The 15351-nt window shown below is 42.4% G+C and overlaps 2 protein-coding genes across 5 annotated transcripts in view; one reads left to right on the forward strand and one right to left on the reverse strand.

Moving 5' to 3' along the window:
• Positions 1–11444, forward strand: part of ASH2L (ASH2 like, histone lysine methyltransferase complex subunit) — a 27075-nt gene extending 15631 nt beyond the window's left edge. Inside the window, exons 11-17 of one of the 3 annotated variants that reach the window (XM_036228723.1) lie at positions 770–937; positions 1221–1414; positions 2630–2722; positions 4121–4219; positions 4837–4896; positions 4999–5110; positions 5781–11444. In XM_036228723.1, the coding sequence (XP_036084616.1) occupies positions 770–937; positions 1221–1414; positions 2630–2722; positions 4121–4219; positions 4837–4896; positions 4999–5106 (722 nt within the window). In that variant the 3' untranslated portion in view covers positions 5107–5110; positions 5781–11444. Of the gene's footprint in view, positions 1–769; positions 938–1220; positions 1415–2629; positions 2723–3554; positions 4058–4120; positions 4220–4836; positions 4897–4998; positions 5757–5780 lie in introns of those variants that run through there. The other 2 variants (XM_016155243.2, XM_036228724.1) reach the window with 2 other exon arrangements.
• On the reverse strand, positions 6682–13020 carry STAR (steroidogenic acute regulatory protein). 2 transcript variants are annotated; one of them, XM_016155246.2, is made up of 7 exons: positions 12685–12875; positions 11760–11873; positions 11316–11443; positions 10042–10200; positions 9728–9912; positions 9026–9119; positions 6682–8508 (listed from the first exon to the last, which is right to left on the reverse strand). In XM_016155246.2, exons 1-7 carry the CDS (start codon positions 12746–12748, stop codon positions 8395–8397), a joined length of 858 nt encoding a protein of 285 aa, XP_016010732.2. In that variant the 5' UTR covers positions 12749–12875; the 3' UTR covers positions 6682–8394. The 2 variants fall into 2 exon arrangements, with proteins under 2 accessions (XP_016010732.2, XP_036084618.1); XM_036228725.1 differs by lacking the exon at positions 6682–8508 and having other exon boundaries at positions 8900–9119; positions 12685–13020.
• Between the last annotated feature and the right edge of the window lie 2331 nt (positions 13021–15351).

Raw genomic sequence — 15351 nt, forward strand, 5'->3', positions numbered from 1 at the left:
ATTTTGACATCAGTGCTTCCTTATGTGATGCACTGAGAGCTATAGCATCACTTCTCCATTGTTCCTGACAAAAAGGCATAACCTGGACTTAAACAAGAAGAAACAGACAAACCAAAGTGAGTGATATTCTACAAACTAAAGTGACCGGTACTCTTCAAAATGTCACTGTCATGAAAGGCTTGAGGAATTGTCCCAGATTGAAAGAGACTAAGGAGCCATGACAACTAAATGAATCGTGGGATCTTGGATTAGACCAGAAAAGGGATATTATGTGGATAATTGGCTTAATTTGAAAATCATCTCTTGACTAGTTAATAGGATTGTATTAATGTTAGTTTTCTGGTTTTGATAATTACATTGTGGTTATAGATGGTGTTAACATTTGGGGAAGCTGAGTGAGGACTCTTCGAAAGTCTGAAATTGTTTCAAAAAGTTAAGTCTTAAAGGATGGTTTATTAAAATCAGGATCCAAACACATGACAACTAGTCTGTTATATTTTAGGGAGTAGCAGTATAATTAATTTTAACTTGTCCTCTTAAATATAATCACATATAATAAAAGCTAGATTACTTAACAACTTCCTTTTTCTTCCTCTCTCTTTCGTCTGTATCTTAAGTGGAAATTTTTAAACTCCTGAACTAATATTTCCAATTCCTGACCTGATATTTCATTTTGTTTTTCTGGAGTTTAAGGGACTCATGTTTTTGTGGCAGTTGTCTCCAAGTACCTCAAATAAGTTGGAGGCCTTTATTTTTTCTATCACCGCAGCTCCTCAGTTAAAAATCTCTGATGACCGGCTGACTGTGGTTGGAGAGAAGGGCTACTCTATGGTGCGGGCGTCTCATGGGGTACGAAAAGGTTCCTGGTACTTTGAAATCACGGTGGATGAGATGCCGCCAGACACTGCTGCTAGACTGGGTTGGTCCCAGCCATTAGGTAAGCTCGAGCTATAGTATGGACATTGAAGCAAGTAGAAAGGTATAGACCATCTGGCTGAGCTTTACAGCCTTTGGTCTTCCCAAACTGTGGGCATAAAATTCCATTTTTGAGGGGTTAGGTGCTTGGCAGTTCCTAGAATATTTTTGTAATTCTTTGTTTGTAAGAAATAGTTTGTTAGCAGTTTTATAAAATTGACCCTTCTAAAAAAGGGAGTAAAATCTAGCAAACCAGAATTGAGTTGAGGTCTTCTGATTTCCTGTGTATCTTTTTATTGAGACAGGCAACCTTCAGGCTCCCTTAGGTTATGATAAATTTAGCTATTCTTGGCGGAGCAAAAAAGGAACCAAATTCCACCAGTCCATTGGCAAACACTACTCTTCTGGCTATGGACAAGGAGATGTCCTGGGATTCTATATTAATCTTCCTGAAGACACAGAGACAGCCAAGTCACTGCCTGATACTTATAAAGATAAGGTGAGTTTGTCCTCCTGGATTTGAAGACCTGTGGCAGCCAGTACCTGCAGCTATGGCCTTTTGTGATGCTGACCCACCATTCATATATTTTCCAACATTTCATTATGAAAATTTTAGACATAACAAAGTTGAAAGAATTTAAAAGTCAGCATCCAAATACCCATCACCTAGATTCTACCATTTACATGTTACCCATTCATTCTTCCACCCACCCATCCATCCATCTTTTTTAAATGTACTTCAGATAATATTGCAGACCTCAGTACACTCCCTCTTAAGTTCTTCAGGATGCACATCATTAGCTAAAGTTTAACCTTTGTTTAGTTTTTTTTTTTTTGACATAAAATTTATGTAAAATTAAATGTCCAAATTTTAAGTGAGCAGTCATTGAGTTTTGAGTTTGACCCAAACCCCTATCAAGACATAGAATCTATCATCACAGCAGAAAGTCCCTCATGTCCTTTCCCACCTTCATAGAGGCAACTGTGGTTTAAAATAGTTCTTCCCATCATAATTCTGTTCTGTAGGTTTTTCTTGTTCTTGGTCTTATATAAATGGAACCATGCAGTATGTAGTCTTTGTATCTGGATTTTACTGTTTGACCCGATGTTTTTGAGGTTCGTCCATGTTGTTGCATGTACTTGTAGTTTGCTTTTTACTACAGAGTAGTATTCCATTGTATGACTATACTGTAGTTTGTTTATCCATTTTCCTTTTTTTGTCAGCTTTATTGAAATATAATTAATATATAACATACCCATTTTCCTGTTGATGGACACTTGGGCTATTTTCAAGGATGAGACTGTTAGGAATAAAGTTGTTATGAACATTCTTGAACAAATCTCTTTGTAAACATGTTTTTATTTCTTTTGGGTCAGTATCTAGAAGTAGATATACATAGAGTAGTTATGTATTTAGTTTATAAGAAATTACCAGACTTTCCATTTCTACTAACAGTGTATGAGAATTTTAGTTGTTCCAATTTTGTTGTGGTGAGAGTGTATATGTATTTATATGTATTTTTCCTCACATAAAGGCCTTTTTTGAAAATGTTTAACGGGTCATCTGGTACTCTTTAAGAAACACACAGTTCAAAATCTCACAAAGCTAACTCTGCAGAGACTTAATTTCTGTTACAGAGCACATGACTCTGCTATTTGTGTGATATAGCTGATGCTTCATTGAGTCTCTTTTTTTTCTCTCTTGGTTTTCAAGGCTTTGATAAAGTTCAAGAGTTACTTGTATTTTGAGGAGAAAGACTTTGTGGATAAAGCCGAGAAGAGTCTAAAGCAAACTCCCCATAGTGAGGTGAGTCATGGTCACAAAAACGTCAGAACTATAAGACCTTGAAGATCGAGGTCAACCGTCTAATTATAAAAGTGAGGAAAAGGAGGCCCAAAGAAGGAAGGGATTTTCTGGTAACACAGTTCTCTAGCAGCAGAGTAAGCTCATTCAAGCTCATTCTTTGCCTATTGTGTTTGTGTTCTTCATATGATAACATACTGCTGCTATTAGAGGGATGACCAGGGTTCTTTCAGGAACACTCTGTAGAGAAAAGGTGAACAGTGGTCTAATAAGGAAATCTAAGAGTGATCGAGGAAGCAAATCAGAGATATTTATTCTTTATTAGAGAAGGTATCAAGTACAGAGGGAGGAATACAGGAATAGAAGAGGAGGCTGCCAGAGCTGTAATGGCTCATTCATTGTCCTCCAGAGCTTGCCCTACTTCCCTTTCTAGTGGTTAATGGAAACATTTCTGCCCAAGGTCAAAGCATAGTCAAAGTCAAAGAAGGGCCGACACATCTGGACCAGGTGCAAGGGCCAAAAATAGGAGGGGAAGGGAAGGAAGAAAGTTCTGGGCCGCAAACATTTTTCTATAAAAATCCTGTGAAGCAACCTGGGTTAGTAATAGAAGCTAATACGGGAGGGGGAAAAAAACCAGGGTTCTAGTTGTTTTAGGAAAAAAATAGTGAAGGGAAGCAGTTAATAGACCAAAGGATGATATAGCCAGAAAATACAGCAGGTCCTCGAATAACGTCATTTGGTTATAACATTGATGAGATGCCATAGGAACTTAACTCTTGTTTATATCAGTTAGCCTGTGGTAAACTTGATTTCAATACATTTTGTTTCACCACAGTTTCAAGGACGTTTTGACGGCGTTAAGTGAGGACTTAATGTACAGCCAGGGAGAAGATAGCTCTTGCTGGGAAGAAGAGACAGTTACTTCAAGATAAGAAACCTTTTCTGAAGTCCATATGTAGTGGTTAAGAGAGAATATTGGGTAGTTTGGGGAAATAAAGGACAAAGAAAATGAGGATTCAGAGAGTGACAATATCCTAAGAGATTTTCAAAGTAGAAATGCAGAAGTGAAAACATGATGCAAAGGGAAGGGGACAAATAAGCGTAAACAGTTACAGTTCCAAGGAATCAGTAGACCAAATACTTTTTATAAATATAATATAAGGAATGATAGAAAATACAACTGTTTGGTATAAGTAGCATAGGAATGCAGAAACCTAAGGATGAACTAGAATAGTGCATATAAATATGATTATATAAGATGTTATTACACAAGCTGTACGTTATTCTTGGAATACATTATTATCAATATCCTGGCAGAATTTCTAAAATGTTCTCCAGGTGAGTTCTTTTTTAGCTTGTTCTGTTTCTAAATTCTAAAGTAAAACCATGGTTTTGTTTCAGATAATATTTTATAAAAATGGTGTCAATCAAGGTGTGGCTTACAAAGACATTTTTGAGGGAGTTTACTTTCCGGCCATCTCACTATACAAGAGCTGCACGGTATGTATCATCTGTTCATTCTGTGAACAGAACTTGAGGAAAATAAGTGAATGGCTAATGATGAAAGAGCCATTGACTAAGTTCTAAAAAGAAATCTGAATAGCTTAAGAGTAAGATAGGAATGTTTTCCAACTGTTAACTGTAACAGAAATAGTTGGGTGTTTGGGGAAGGATTTGCTTGGATAGGTTAAGATCTTGAAATTCCTGTGTCCCATACTTGTCCTTTGAATGTACTGTGTTGTAAATGTTATTGTTCAATATAAAAGATAAGAAGTATGTATGTACAAAAATCAATTTGGTGTTACAGGTTATGATAACCTACCATTAGTTTGTAACTTGATTTTTTAAAAAAATGATTAGTCAGTCAGTTAACCACCATGGAAATAAAATAAGGAAATCTTTAGGTTATAAACAGAAATCAATGTTTTTTATTAACCTAATTCTTGATGGACATTATGCACATTAAGGTGTTGGCCACTTTTAGCATTATTAATATATATTATTTGTTCCAGTTATACCCTGTTTATCACAGCTACCTTTAAAGAGAAAAATGTCCCATTAACTTTTTTACTAGATTCTTTTGTTTTTTATGTCTGCTTGAATTGAATTTATCCCAGGTTTCCATTAACTTTGGACCGTGCTTCAAGTATCCTCCAAAGGATCTCACTTACCGCCCTGTGAGTAACAATTAAAAATGTCCACATGCATCCTCAGCATCTTTGTTAATTGCTGTAGTTATTCTAATCACCTGATTTCCATGTTTCTCGTTCCTCCCATAGATGAGTGACATGGGCTGGGGCGCTGTCGTAGAACATACTCTGGCTGATGTCTTATATCACGTGGAAACAGAAGTGGATGGGAGGCGGAGTCCCCCATGGGAACCCTGACTAGGTCTCTCTCCCTTTGCAGATGTGGATTTTCTGGGGAATAGTATTGGGGGATTTTTTTTGTTTGTTTGCTTTTTTAACTCTCAAATGTTATCCCAAAGATCCTGCAGAATGCAGCCTCTGCTGTTAGCAAGTTAAAAGACTGGGCGGGACTGAGAGACACTCGCTGCCCTTCAACACTCTCCCCGCTTCTGGTGACTGCTTTTATTTTGTGTGCCATATGCCAACAACTGCTGGCCCTAGGATCCCAGAAGGTCCTTGTGAAGCTGGTGCTGTGCCATGTACCCATCCACTGGGACTTAACTGTCTTACTGTATTTTTTAAGGAGTGTATAATCTTGTCCAAGTAGCTAACTTATTTGAAGAGTTTTTTTGTGTGTGTGGGCATTGACTCCATCCAGCCTGATTTCCAAGGAAGTGGTGGGCCTGTTTCTGAGAACAATTGAAAGCAATGGCTGTACATTCCAAACCAATCTAAGAGCTCTTTCCTTTTAGTGTGTGATTGTTTTTATTATTAATTTTGAAATATACTTTGGAACACTGGGATCTCTGAAACTACTAGGGCTCTAGAACTATATAATTGTGAAAGGAACTCGCTTGCAGCTTTAACAATTAGAAATTCTTCCCAAATAAAACTTGTGTTTAAGTGTGTGTGGCACTTTGCTTCCCTTTCAGGTTGGGTTCCTCTTGATGACAGTGTCAGGAATGTGGGCAGTGTCAAGAATGGGAGCCAGCACTGAAGGAAAGAGACAGGTTTCTGATTCATATCTCAGCCTCTCTCCTACTGCTTCCCTTCTCTCCACCCAACACTACAACAATCTTTATCTTGTGAAAATGAGACTCTCGGGGAGGTGAACAAGAGTTAAAAGGTTAATGACTCCCTCCAGTTCCTCTCTTTGAACACGCATGTTAATATGTGCAGATTGTTTTCCTGCCTTGCTTATTATCTTCCTTTGTAATAGCTGATAGTTAAAGGGCAGTTTTCAGATTGCTAAAAACTAAAATATAAGAATGAGCCTTTCTTGGGGGTTCCTTTATGGCTTTTCTGTGTCCCTCTTTTTTTTTTTTTTTAATATGTCAGTGGCAATGCAGCCCTCCCAGGATAGTCCCAAAGACTCTCCCACATATAACTTTCTACCTAGGTTAATAAGTGGAGTGGTTCACTGCAAAGTAGGTAATATGTTGCCAAGAATGACCATGTATTATACCCGTTTAAGAAATTTCCCAAATTTCAAGTAACTATTGGTGTCTTCACACAGTAGCTTAGACTAACATATTTGTTTCCTAACAAATCACCGAGGCTCTTTGTTTTGGCTCTTCCACATCTCTTAACAGGAAACCTAACACCAAATCAGTATGATCGTAGGCTGGAGTCTCAGCATGTCACACCTGGACACCTATTCATTCATAGCTGGTCTTAAAGGGCAGACTTGGTTACAAAGCTTCTGGATCATCAGGGTTTTAAAAACTGAAAGTAGACGAGGATGGTATAATTTAGAGGAAAATGGAGGTAAATTCTTTATGATATGAAAGACCACAAGTATAGTTATATAAAATAAGTTACAAAATGTAAAAATATAATTACCCCATCTATATTTATTTTTTGTACATTTGATTTTCATAAGTCAGAGGTTACAGAGAGAATTTTGCCTCTTTATACTTCATATTTAAAATGTGTGTGTGTATTTGATAAGTTTTATTGGAAGGGCTCCAAAAATACCCACTCATCATATAGTTCTTTATAAAATGGTTTCTGTAAGTAGATCATCACAACTTATTCCAAAGTAAAATTAAACAGATGAGAGAATATTTCCAAGTCATGTCAAAGACACCATTGCATAGTTTAGAGACAGCAAATTATAAGCAAGCTCAAAACCATGGTGTGTGTTGAAAGCCCATTTCTTTACTACCAGCCCATTCTCTTGAAGCCAGAATGTATATTGCTTTACACATCTTTAATCAAGTAACCATTTTCTCTTAGCTGGGCATAGATGATAATTCTATTCTAGATATACTTCTACAAATATCCTCTCCCACTCTGAGGCTCTTGGGTAGGTAAGCAATGATTTTATTTATGCCAAAAATAGTCTATTCTAAAAAGCTATCAGAATAAATAATAATAAATAACTTTTATCGGCTGCAAAATTTCAATATCAAATAACAGCATTCCTGCTACTGCTAATTTAATAAATAAGAGCTTTATTTTTAAATGGTAAAAATCATCAGTGCTATTAGCACTAGACTGGAAAAGCTTCAAGTGGTAATGGTTGGTTTTTCATCCTATATATACATTTTAGCAAAATAATCCCATCTCAATTTACGTTTTTAACTTTATCTTACTAATATTCATTCACTCATATTTGGCATTATCCTTCCTATTAGGTAAATAAAAATCCTCAGTCATAATCTTCATCTTCTAGTGCCCATTAATCAGCTACTAGTTATCAAGTTAAGAACTGATTTAGGCTTGTACTTATCGTGGAAATTAAAATTTAATGAGAGATTCTGGTAACAGATTCTAAATAATTGAATAACATAAGTCCCTAGTAGTTTTTTTTCTTTTAATGAGCTAAGGGGTTTAGTTTAATTAAAATTTTAGTCCAGGATTCCTTTAGTATGAAGTTGCAATTTACTTGAATAGACTTTTTAAGAGTAGGATTTTAAAACAGGTACAGACTGAAGTTTCTGTATTAGTTATGGTTCTTTATTCTGGTGCTCATGGAAGAAGTATGGGAACCGGTCTAAAAGTTTTGTGTGTTTTCATCAAGAACACTTGGACTAGGTTTCTGGAAGGTACCTGTTATGTGGAGTTGGCTGGTACAGCTCCCTGCTTACTTAGACAGAGGGTTGGCTGGAGCCTTTCTTGTAAGACCCTACCATGTCCCTCACACACTGCCTGTGGAGAACGGAGCTCTTGAACTCATAAAGCACGAGGCCCCAATCCGTGTATTTAGTACCCTTTGTACCCTCTCACTCAGCTAGTAGCATTTAAAGATGTTTTTAAGTAGACAAGTAAGGACCCAGAGAAAATTTTGAAGCCCATAACCTTCATTTCACAGCTAATCAGTGAATGAAGTTAGAAGGCCCTCCTTCTTTATCTAAGAGCCTCATCCTTATTTTCTTGGTTCTAAAATTTTACCAGTGAGTCCTAGTATACTGTAAATACACTGCCATCCCCATCCCACTGTTCCCAGATGAAGCTCTCAGACTTGCAGGCTTTTGGAAGAGATTTTCCTGATGAGCGTGCAAGCAAATGCAGCTAGAACACTTGGGAGCTGTAGGCTGGTCTTTAACACCTGGCTTCAGGAGTGGAGCTGGACTCCAAGTGCTTACGCAGATGGTTGGCAAAGTCCACCTGGGTCTGTGATAGGACCTGGTTGATGATTGTCTTTGGCAGCCATCCCTAAGGTAGAAGATAGTAGAATTTGGTCATCTTGTGGTTAATGTATCATTCTAGAGACCTGCACCCTATCACAAACCTTATGGGCTGGCGTGTGCTTGATCCTCTCACTGTATTTACACGTGCAACCTTGTGGTTGACCAGGGTCAAGGGCTGGAGGACTGCATTGCTGCCCTGCTTTCACAACAGTGTCAGAAATAGGATTTGTAGCGAAGACCAATTTCAGTTGTGTTTTCCCATCTGTGTGACCCTGAACTAGTTAGCATACCTCTGGGTCTCAGTATGCTTCTTTCTAAAACAACTAGAGTTGAGATTTGACATGAGAGTTAAGAGGGGAGCCATTGCAGGCTTTTGAGAAGGAATATCAGTTAAGCCATTACTCAGGTCTCTTTCATCTTCAATTGTCTGATTCTCAAAATGGAAGAGGATGTTTCCTGTTCCATGTGGGATAACATGGGAGGGGTAGGAATCTATTTTTCTCTCCCCACTTTCCTACTGAGCTATTTCCTGTGCCTCTCACCTTGAGGTCAATGCTGAGCAGCCAAGTGAGTTTGGTCTTTGAGGGACTTCCAGCCAGCGGATGGAGCACCATGCAAGTGGGACCATGCTCAGCTCTGGCAAATGAAAAGTCAAGTCAGGAGGACAATTCAGAGTTTTCTAATGCTGTGAGTTATTCTAGCCACATTTCCTGAGTGCCCTGTCTTTCCAAATCTCATCAGAGAATTAACCTATGCCACGAGTGATACTTAACAGTTGGCATGGTTACCAGCTCATCAGAACAAATGCTGATTAGAGCTGGAGCTCAAACCTAGAGGCCTCCATATAGTGCCTTTTAGTTGCTGGATGATAGGGACATCGGGGAAAGCATTTGGGATGGTGGCTGGGGCCCCTGGAGAATTCAGCTGCTGAATTCTAAGTGGTATAGATTATATTTTAATTACCAGTACAGTCGTACCTGACTATACCAGCTAAACCTCAGCCCTTCCCCTTGCTTTAGAAAATTATTAAGGTTCTTAAACTTTCTGGAAGGGTCCAGACAAACCGGCTATATAAGTAGAGCCAATCTTGTCTTCTTTCTCTGCTGTGGAAAATGAGAATCTTCCTTTGCAAAAGGAAGTTGAGGGACCAAGAATTAGTTTCTTGGAGCCAGGAATTTATTGCACACTAGGGCCCAAAGGCCTGTGTTAGGAAGAGGAGCTATTGAGCCTGCTGCCAGTATTACCTGATGACACCTTTCTGTTCAGGCATTTCCCCGAAGTGTGTGGCCATGCCAGCCAGCACACAGGTGGAGCCTCGGCGCTTAGCACAGCGTACACTCACGAAGTCACGGGGCCCCACGAGGCTTCCTGCTGAATCTGCAGCCAACTCATGGGTGATCATTGTGTCTTTTCCAATCTTCTGCAGGACCTACCAGACCACAGGAAACCAGAATTACTATTTAGCCAGTTCCGGGGGCAAGGTACCACCCACAGTTTTAGCCCACCTCTCAGACTGGGCTCTTGTGGGTCTCTGCCACCCATACCAGACTCTCTTCACCTTGATCTCCTTGACATTTGGGTTCCACTCTCCCATTGCCTCCATACGTTCCACAAGCTCTTCATAAAGCCTCTCCATGGGCTGATCCACCACCACCTCCAGCCGGAATACCTTGCCCACTTCTGGAACCACTTTACTCAGTACTTTGTCCCCATTGGTCTGTCAGGGAGAGAAAGGAGCCCTAGCGTAAAGGTTAGAGAAAAATATTCCTAGCCTAGGGCACATGGATAATGCCAGGCAAGTCAGTAAGGGGAATAGCAAAAAGAACTCTAAGTATTAGGAAACCCGGAACTATTTCCGATTAAGATAGAGTAGTTTATCTTTCCTGCCACAAACCTCATACTGCCGAAGATTTGCAAGGCCACCTGACTGCTCCCAGGTACCTTTTTTCTTGTCAGTAAATGTTGAGTGTGGGCAGGCCCAACTGAAAACCTTACTTTAGAAGCTGAGATCCTGAGAGAGGCAAATCTGAGATTGGGAAAAGTCTAGTCTATAACCAACTAATTACATATGATGTTCGAGATCTTTAAAGAATTTTTTAGTTCACTACCTCATTTCACCTAAGAAAGATGTAGGTCCAGAGAAGGTAATTGACATGCCCCAGAGACACTTTGCTAAGAGCAGTACTCAGCCTCAATCCCAGATTCATTGACTCTCAAACTAGTAGTCTGTTAACTCTGGGAGTTTGGAGATGAAGCTGTATTACCTGAACCTTGGGTAGTGGGTAGTATGTAAGCTTTTGGTGAAGATAAAACCATCAAAATCTCGATAGAGTCACTTGCTTTTAATATGTGCCTCATTACTGGCTCCCAGCAAAAGGGCAATACTCACAAGCAGCCCAGAAGGCTTTGGGCCATCTGCGTTGATGCAGGTGAGCCCAGATCACCCCTGCAAGCTCAGCCATAAGGCAGGCTGCACAGCACAGACACTGTACCTTGGCATGAGAACTGGCCCAGTGTGATGAGACCTCTAGTGCATGCAGAACCCCTATTGCATGGTCTCTGCTTAATAGGTATAAAATGTACTTGGAGGTAGCTAAGGATACGGGAATAATGTTTCTCAAATGTTAGTCTCTAAAATATATTTCATGGGGGAAGGGAGTATCTGAGGATGTATTCTTAGGAAAGGAGAGTGCTAAACTTAAAACTGTTGCCCAGTGACTACTACACAAGATAGGAATTCTGAGAAGAGCAGACCCCCACAACTGGCCGTGAGGATGGCAATGGAATAGTAAAGAATTGTGTGTTCCTCTCCTCCCCTCCCCTCCCTCTCACCTGCTGGTTCTCCTCCTTCCAGCCCTCCTGGCTGCTGAGGATGCCCAGGGCTTTCTGCATGGCCTCCTCTCCCTGCTGGATATAGGCCAGCTCCTGGTCACTGTAGAGAGTGTCTTCCAGTCGAGTGCCTGGATACACAGCCAAGGAGAGACCAAGGTTCCTACTGGTCCCCTAGCCTCCCACTAGCTTTTTATCCATTTTGATCTCTAGATCTGATCTTTCTTCTGAATAGCCAAGACCAAAGCCATAGTATTCAGCCTGCAGGTCGAGTTAGACATAGCAGCTGCAGGTGACAGGATGGGGATCTGGCTGTAAGAAACTCCATTCCCATCCTGTCGAAGTAAGAAAGGCCAGGGGTGTGGGGGAGACCAGAGCCACATGTACAGTGTTTGCTCCCTGTGAGGCTCCTGCCACTGGCAGAAGCCCAGAAGCCTTAGCACTTACCAAGAAAAGCACTCCCACGCCGGACCTGGTTAATCCATGCACTTGGGGGTATGACCCCCAGCGCCCTCCGGTTCAGCTCCTGTCCAATGGCCAACACAGCTTGGTGCCTCAGCCCTGGAGGGAGGGAAAGAAACTTGCCTAGAAGCAGGAAGTCTCCTTTCACCCCTTCCCCTTGTCACTGGCTTGGAGAGGAAGGTGACTTGATCAGGAACACATAGATTCCTAGTAGAGACCTGAACCAGGGGCTGGTCAACTCCCAGTCCAGGGCTCGTTACACTGCACCAGCCTGCCTCCAGGGCCCAGAAGTCTGCCTTCCATCTGGGCTGGCTGGACCTGGTCCTGCCTGGAGACAGGGGCCACACCAGTGTTTCCTTCTTGAAGGGGAGAGAAGCTTTATTCAAACAACCAGAAAAATTCTGCTGCAGAAGGAGAATTAAAGATACCCATCCCCTAAGATCTGTGTAGCTGTCAGCAGCTAGGGTCTTTTCTGCTGTCTTACTCCCCCTTTTTTTTCTTCTCCCCCTCTCTTCCCTGCTCGTGTTTCACGTTTGCCAACACTGCTGGTTAGAGTCAAGGCTTACTCCTATCTCTATCATGGTAGCTAGGACTTTTGTGGTACTCTTGGTACTGATCCTAGAGGAAGGCTGAGTTAAGAAGAGTTCAAGGAAAATTAGAGCCCTGGAGAAGTGACCAGAAATTACAGAATCTGGAAAGGATATAGGCATCTTGGTATCCAGCCCAATTGTTCAGGTGGAAAAATTGAGGTCCAGAAGGGATAAGACTTGCACAGACTCACCCCATCAGAGGCAAAAGTGGGATCAGAATCTGAGTGGTTTGCCCCTAGTCCACTACTTCCCCCCACTATACCACATGCCTGAGAGCTCCCGGTCACCACCCTGAACACCCTTTCCCCCAGGGAACTCACCCTTCATGTTGTGCATATGTCTATAGGAGCTTCCAGCACACAGCTTAAACGTTGCCAGGAGCATTGTTCCCTGGCAGCTGGTAGCAGTGCTGTTGCTGCTGCTGCTGCTGCTAGTGCCTCTGCTCTCAAGGGTGGCTTCTGTCCTTCCTGAGCCTGTCAAGGTCTGCCTTTGTCTTGCAGCTGTGTCTGGGACCTGGCTGCTGCGTCTTAAATACCTCCAGCTGAAGGCCATACTTCACCACCAAGAGATAAAGCCATCACTCACTGTGCAAAAGGAAGGGATCAAGGATAGAGGGATTGCCTCACATTGCTGTTTTAGCTATTTGTGTGTTGGGGGTGGGGCAGTGCACAGAAAGGAGTAGAGAGGTTGGTGTCAGACTCAGTGGATGGAGAGGAGAGAAGAAAAAGTAGCTGAGGTCAAGACAATTTAGAAGAAAGCATACACCATCTGACTGTGGTTCTCAAATTGCATGTGGGATAGATACTATTTAAAACAGATTTCTAAAACACAGAAACTCCAGATTTAATAGGTCTAGAATTGAGGCTCTCGAAGCTGCATTAAAAGAAAGCATCCTAGGTGATTGCTGAGCAGTAATTACGTGAACCGTACACTATGCTTTGGAAAACGCTGCCTAGGAGAGTGCCCAGGGTGTCTGTTAAAAGAAGCTAGTGGGTCAGAGCTGGTAGAGGTCATGCAGCTTCTGAATGAGGAACCTGAAGTCCAGAGAGTGTAAATGGGAGCTCCAGTAGCGCAATCGGTTAGCGTGCGGTACTTATATGACAGAGAGTGGAAATAACTTGTTCAAGGTCAAACGGCTGGTCAGTGACAGGGCTGGGACAACAACATAAGCCCCCTCCGCTTCAGTCCATCTTTACAGGGTCCCTCTGACAGACCACCCCCACCGCCAGACACTTCCTGTGTTGAACTTTTCAATTATTTACTCAGCCATTTACATAAACAACTTTATCAAAAGGGTATTCAGAGTTAGTTCCCTTAGGGGTTAGTGCTGGGGCAAGGATACCTCAAGACTGAATCCCGTAAGCTCACAAAGCAGAGGGTAGAACTGGCCAGACACACCAGGAAGAGGGGACCTGGTTCTGGCTGTGCCCCACACCCTTCCTCGCATTTTCCCAGAGTACCCAGGCTGGAGTGGCTGTGCCATAGGGCTTGGCATGAGCTGAAATGTTGGAAAGACAGGGTACTTGGGTGCTCATCCCAGTCTTTGCACTTAGGGGGCCCTGTGCTCTGAACAGGGACTCACGAGACCCCTGAGTCTCTGCTGCAGTTCCCACACACCATCCCCTAGGCCCAGGGAGGGAGATCTCCTCCCACTCTGCATGCTGGTTTCTGATGAAATCTTTTTCCTTTAAGATTGCCCCTGAGGTTGCTTTTAAACCAGATTCATCTGACAATAATATTGGGGGTCAAGAGAATCACACTGATTTGCCACAGGCCCAGGGCCTGCCTCCTGTGTGAGAGAGTTCTGTGTTCTGTCGCTACTGCCTGGAGGCAGAGGGAAAACCTAAAAAGTGGGGAGCAGGAACAGGTCTCCCGTGGCTCTCACTATCTCCCTTACTCCATAAAGGACAAAAGGGACAGGATCTGCTCAGAGCCAGGCCTGGTGCCTAAAGCCCACATGGAACAGGATGAGTCTCATAGCCCCCCGCCCCCCGCCTCCCAATTTCAGCCCCAGTGAAGCAGTGAGAAATCCAGCAACTCAAAGAGGCCTGGGCTCCTATCCAACCAGTGGCTACCTGGAGGCCCCTGGCCCATTCCTTAAGGCCTCCTGCAGCCCCTCCTCTGTGAAGCCTTCCTTGACCACCTCAACCTTTGGAATGGCTTGTTCCTTTGACTCATACCCTTATGTCAATACTATTAGAGGGGCACGATTTCCGGTTCTGATTTGTGTACTGGTTTGTGTGTGATTGCTTGTCTCTTCTGTGGGACTGTCTGTCCCTGAGACAGGTGACTTGTCCACACATTCTGCCTTCTCAGCACTCAGCTCCAAGAAGGGCACAGAGTGGGTTCCTGCTCCTTCTCTATTAGGTGATCAATTGGGGAAGCAGCTGTGGGTGCAAATATGTCTATATGTCTTTTTTTTTTTTTTTTTTTTTTTTAGGCAAGGCAACCCTTGGTTGATCTCACGGATTACAAGGACCTTGCCAGCTTATGATCCCTTATTTTTTATTTTTTTATGCCTACAGCACCTTAGTACTCCCGTCTGAGTTCTAATCAGGCCCAATCCTGCTTAGCTTCCAATATCAGACAGGATTGGTTGTGTTCAGGGTTGCATGGCCTTGGACGCAAGTATGTCTTTTGAATTAGGAAACCTGGCTGTCAGTTTTGCTTCCAGCCCTCAAAGAGCTCTGAAGGGAGAGGCCTTGGCCACTGTTGCTCATTGTGTGAAAGGGGGTGGGGCTGTGCAGTCATAGACTTGGGAAAGAGAATGTGCAGTGTGCCTGGATGGCTCCTCTTTCCTTCTTGGTACACGTGCACCTTCATGCACATGTATGCCCCAGTGGAGGTGGTGGGGAGAGGGGAGGGGGTTGTTATCGGACAAACCATGCAGATAATGTTCAAGGCCCTGCTGTTGCCGTTGTGTGGAAAATTATGGCCGTCATGAAAGGGGAGGAGGTAGTTGTGGGGAGACTGGAGGACTGAGGCAT

This window comes from Rousettus aegyptiacus, unplaced genomic scaffold (assembly GCF_014176215.1).
Source record: "Rousettus aegyptiacus isolate mRouAeg1 unplaced genomic scaffold, mRouAeg1.p scaffold_m13_p_11, whole genome shotgun sequence".
In the NCBI taxonomy this organism is placed as follows: Eukaryota; Metazoa; Chordata; class Mammalia; order Chiroptera; family Pteropodidae; genus Rousettus; species Rousettus aegyptiacus.

Excerpts from the sequence above, each read along its gene's own strand:
- STAR (XM_036228725.1), bottom strand. The coding sequence starts at position 12,916 with ATGGCCTTCAGCTGGAGGTATTTAAGACGCAGCAGCCAGGTCCCAGAC. Across the intron at positions 11,874-12,684 it reads ACATATGCACAACATGAAGG|GGCTGAGGCACCAAGCTGTG; the intron begins GTGAGTTCCCTG and ends CCCTCCCTCCAG. Across the intron at positions 9,120-9,727 it reads GAACAGAAAGGTGTCATCAG|AGCTGAGCATGGTCCCACTT; the intron begins GTAATACTGGCA and ends TTCATTTGCCAG.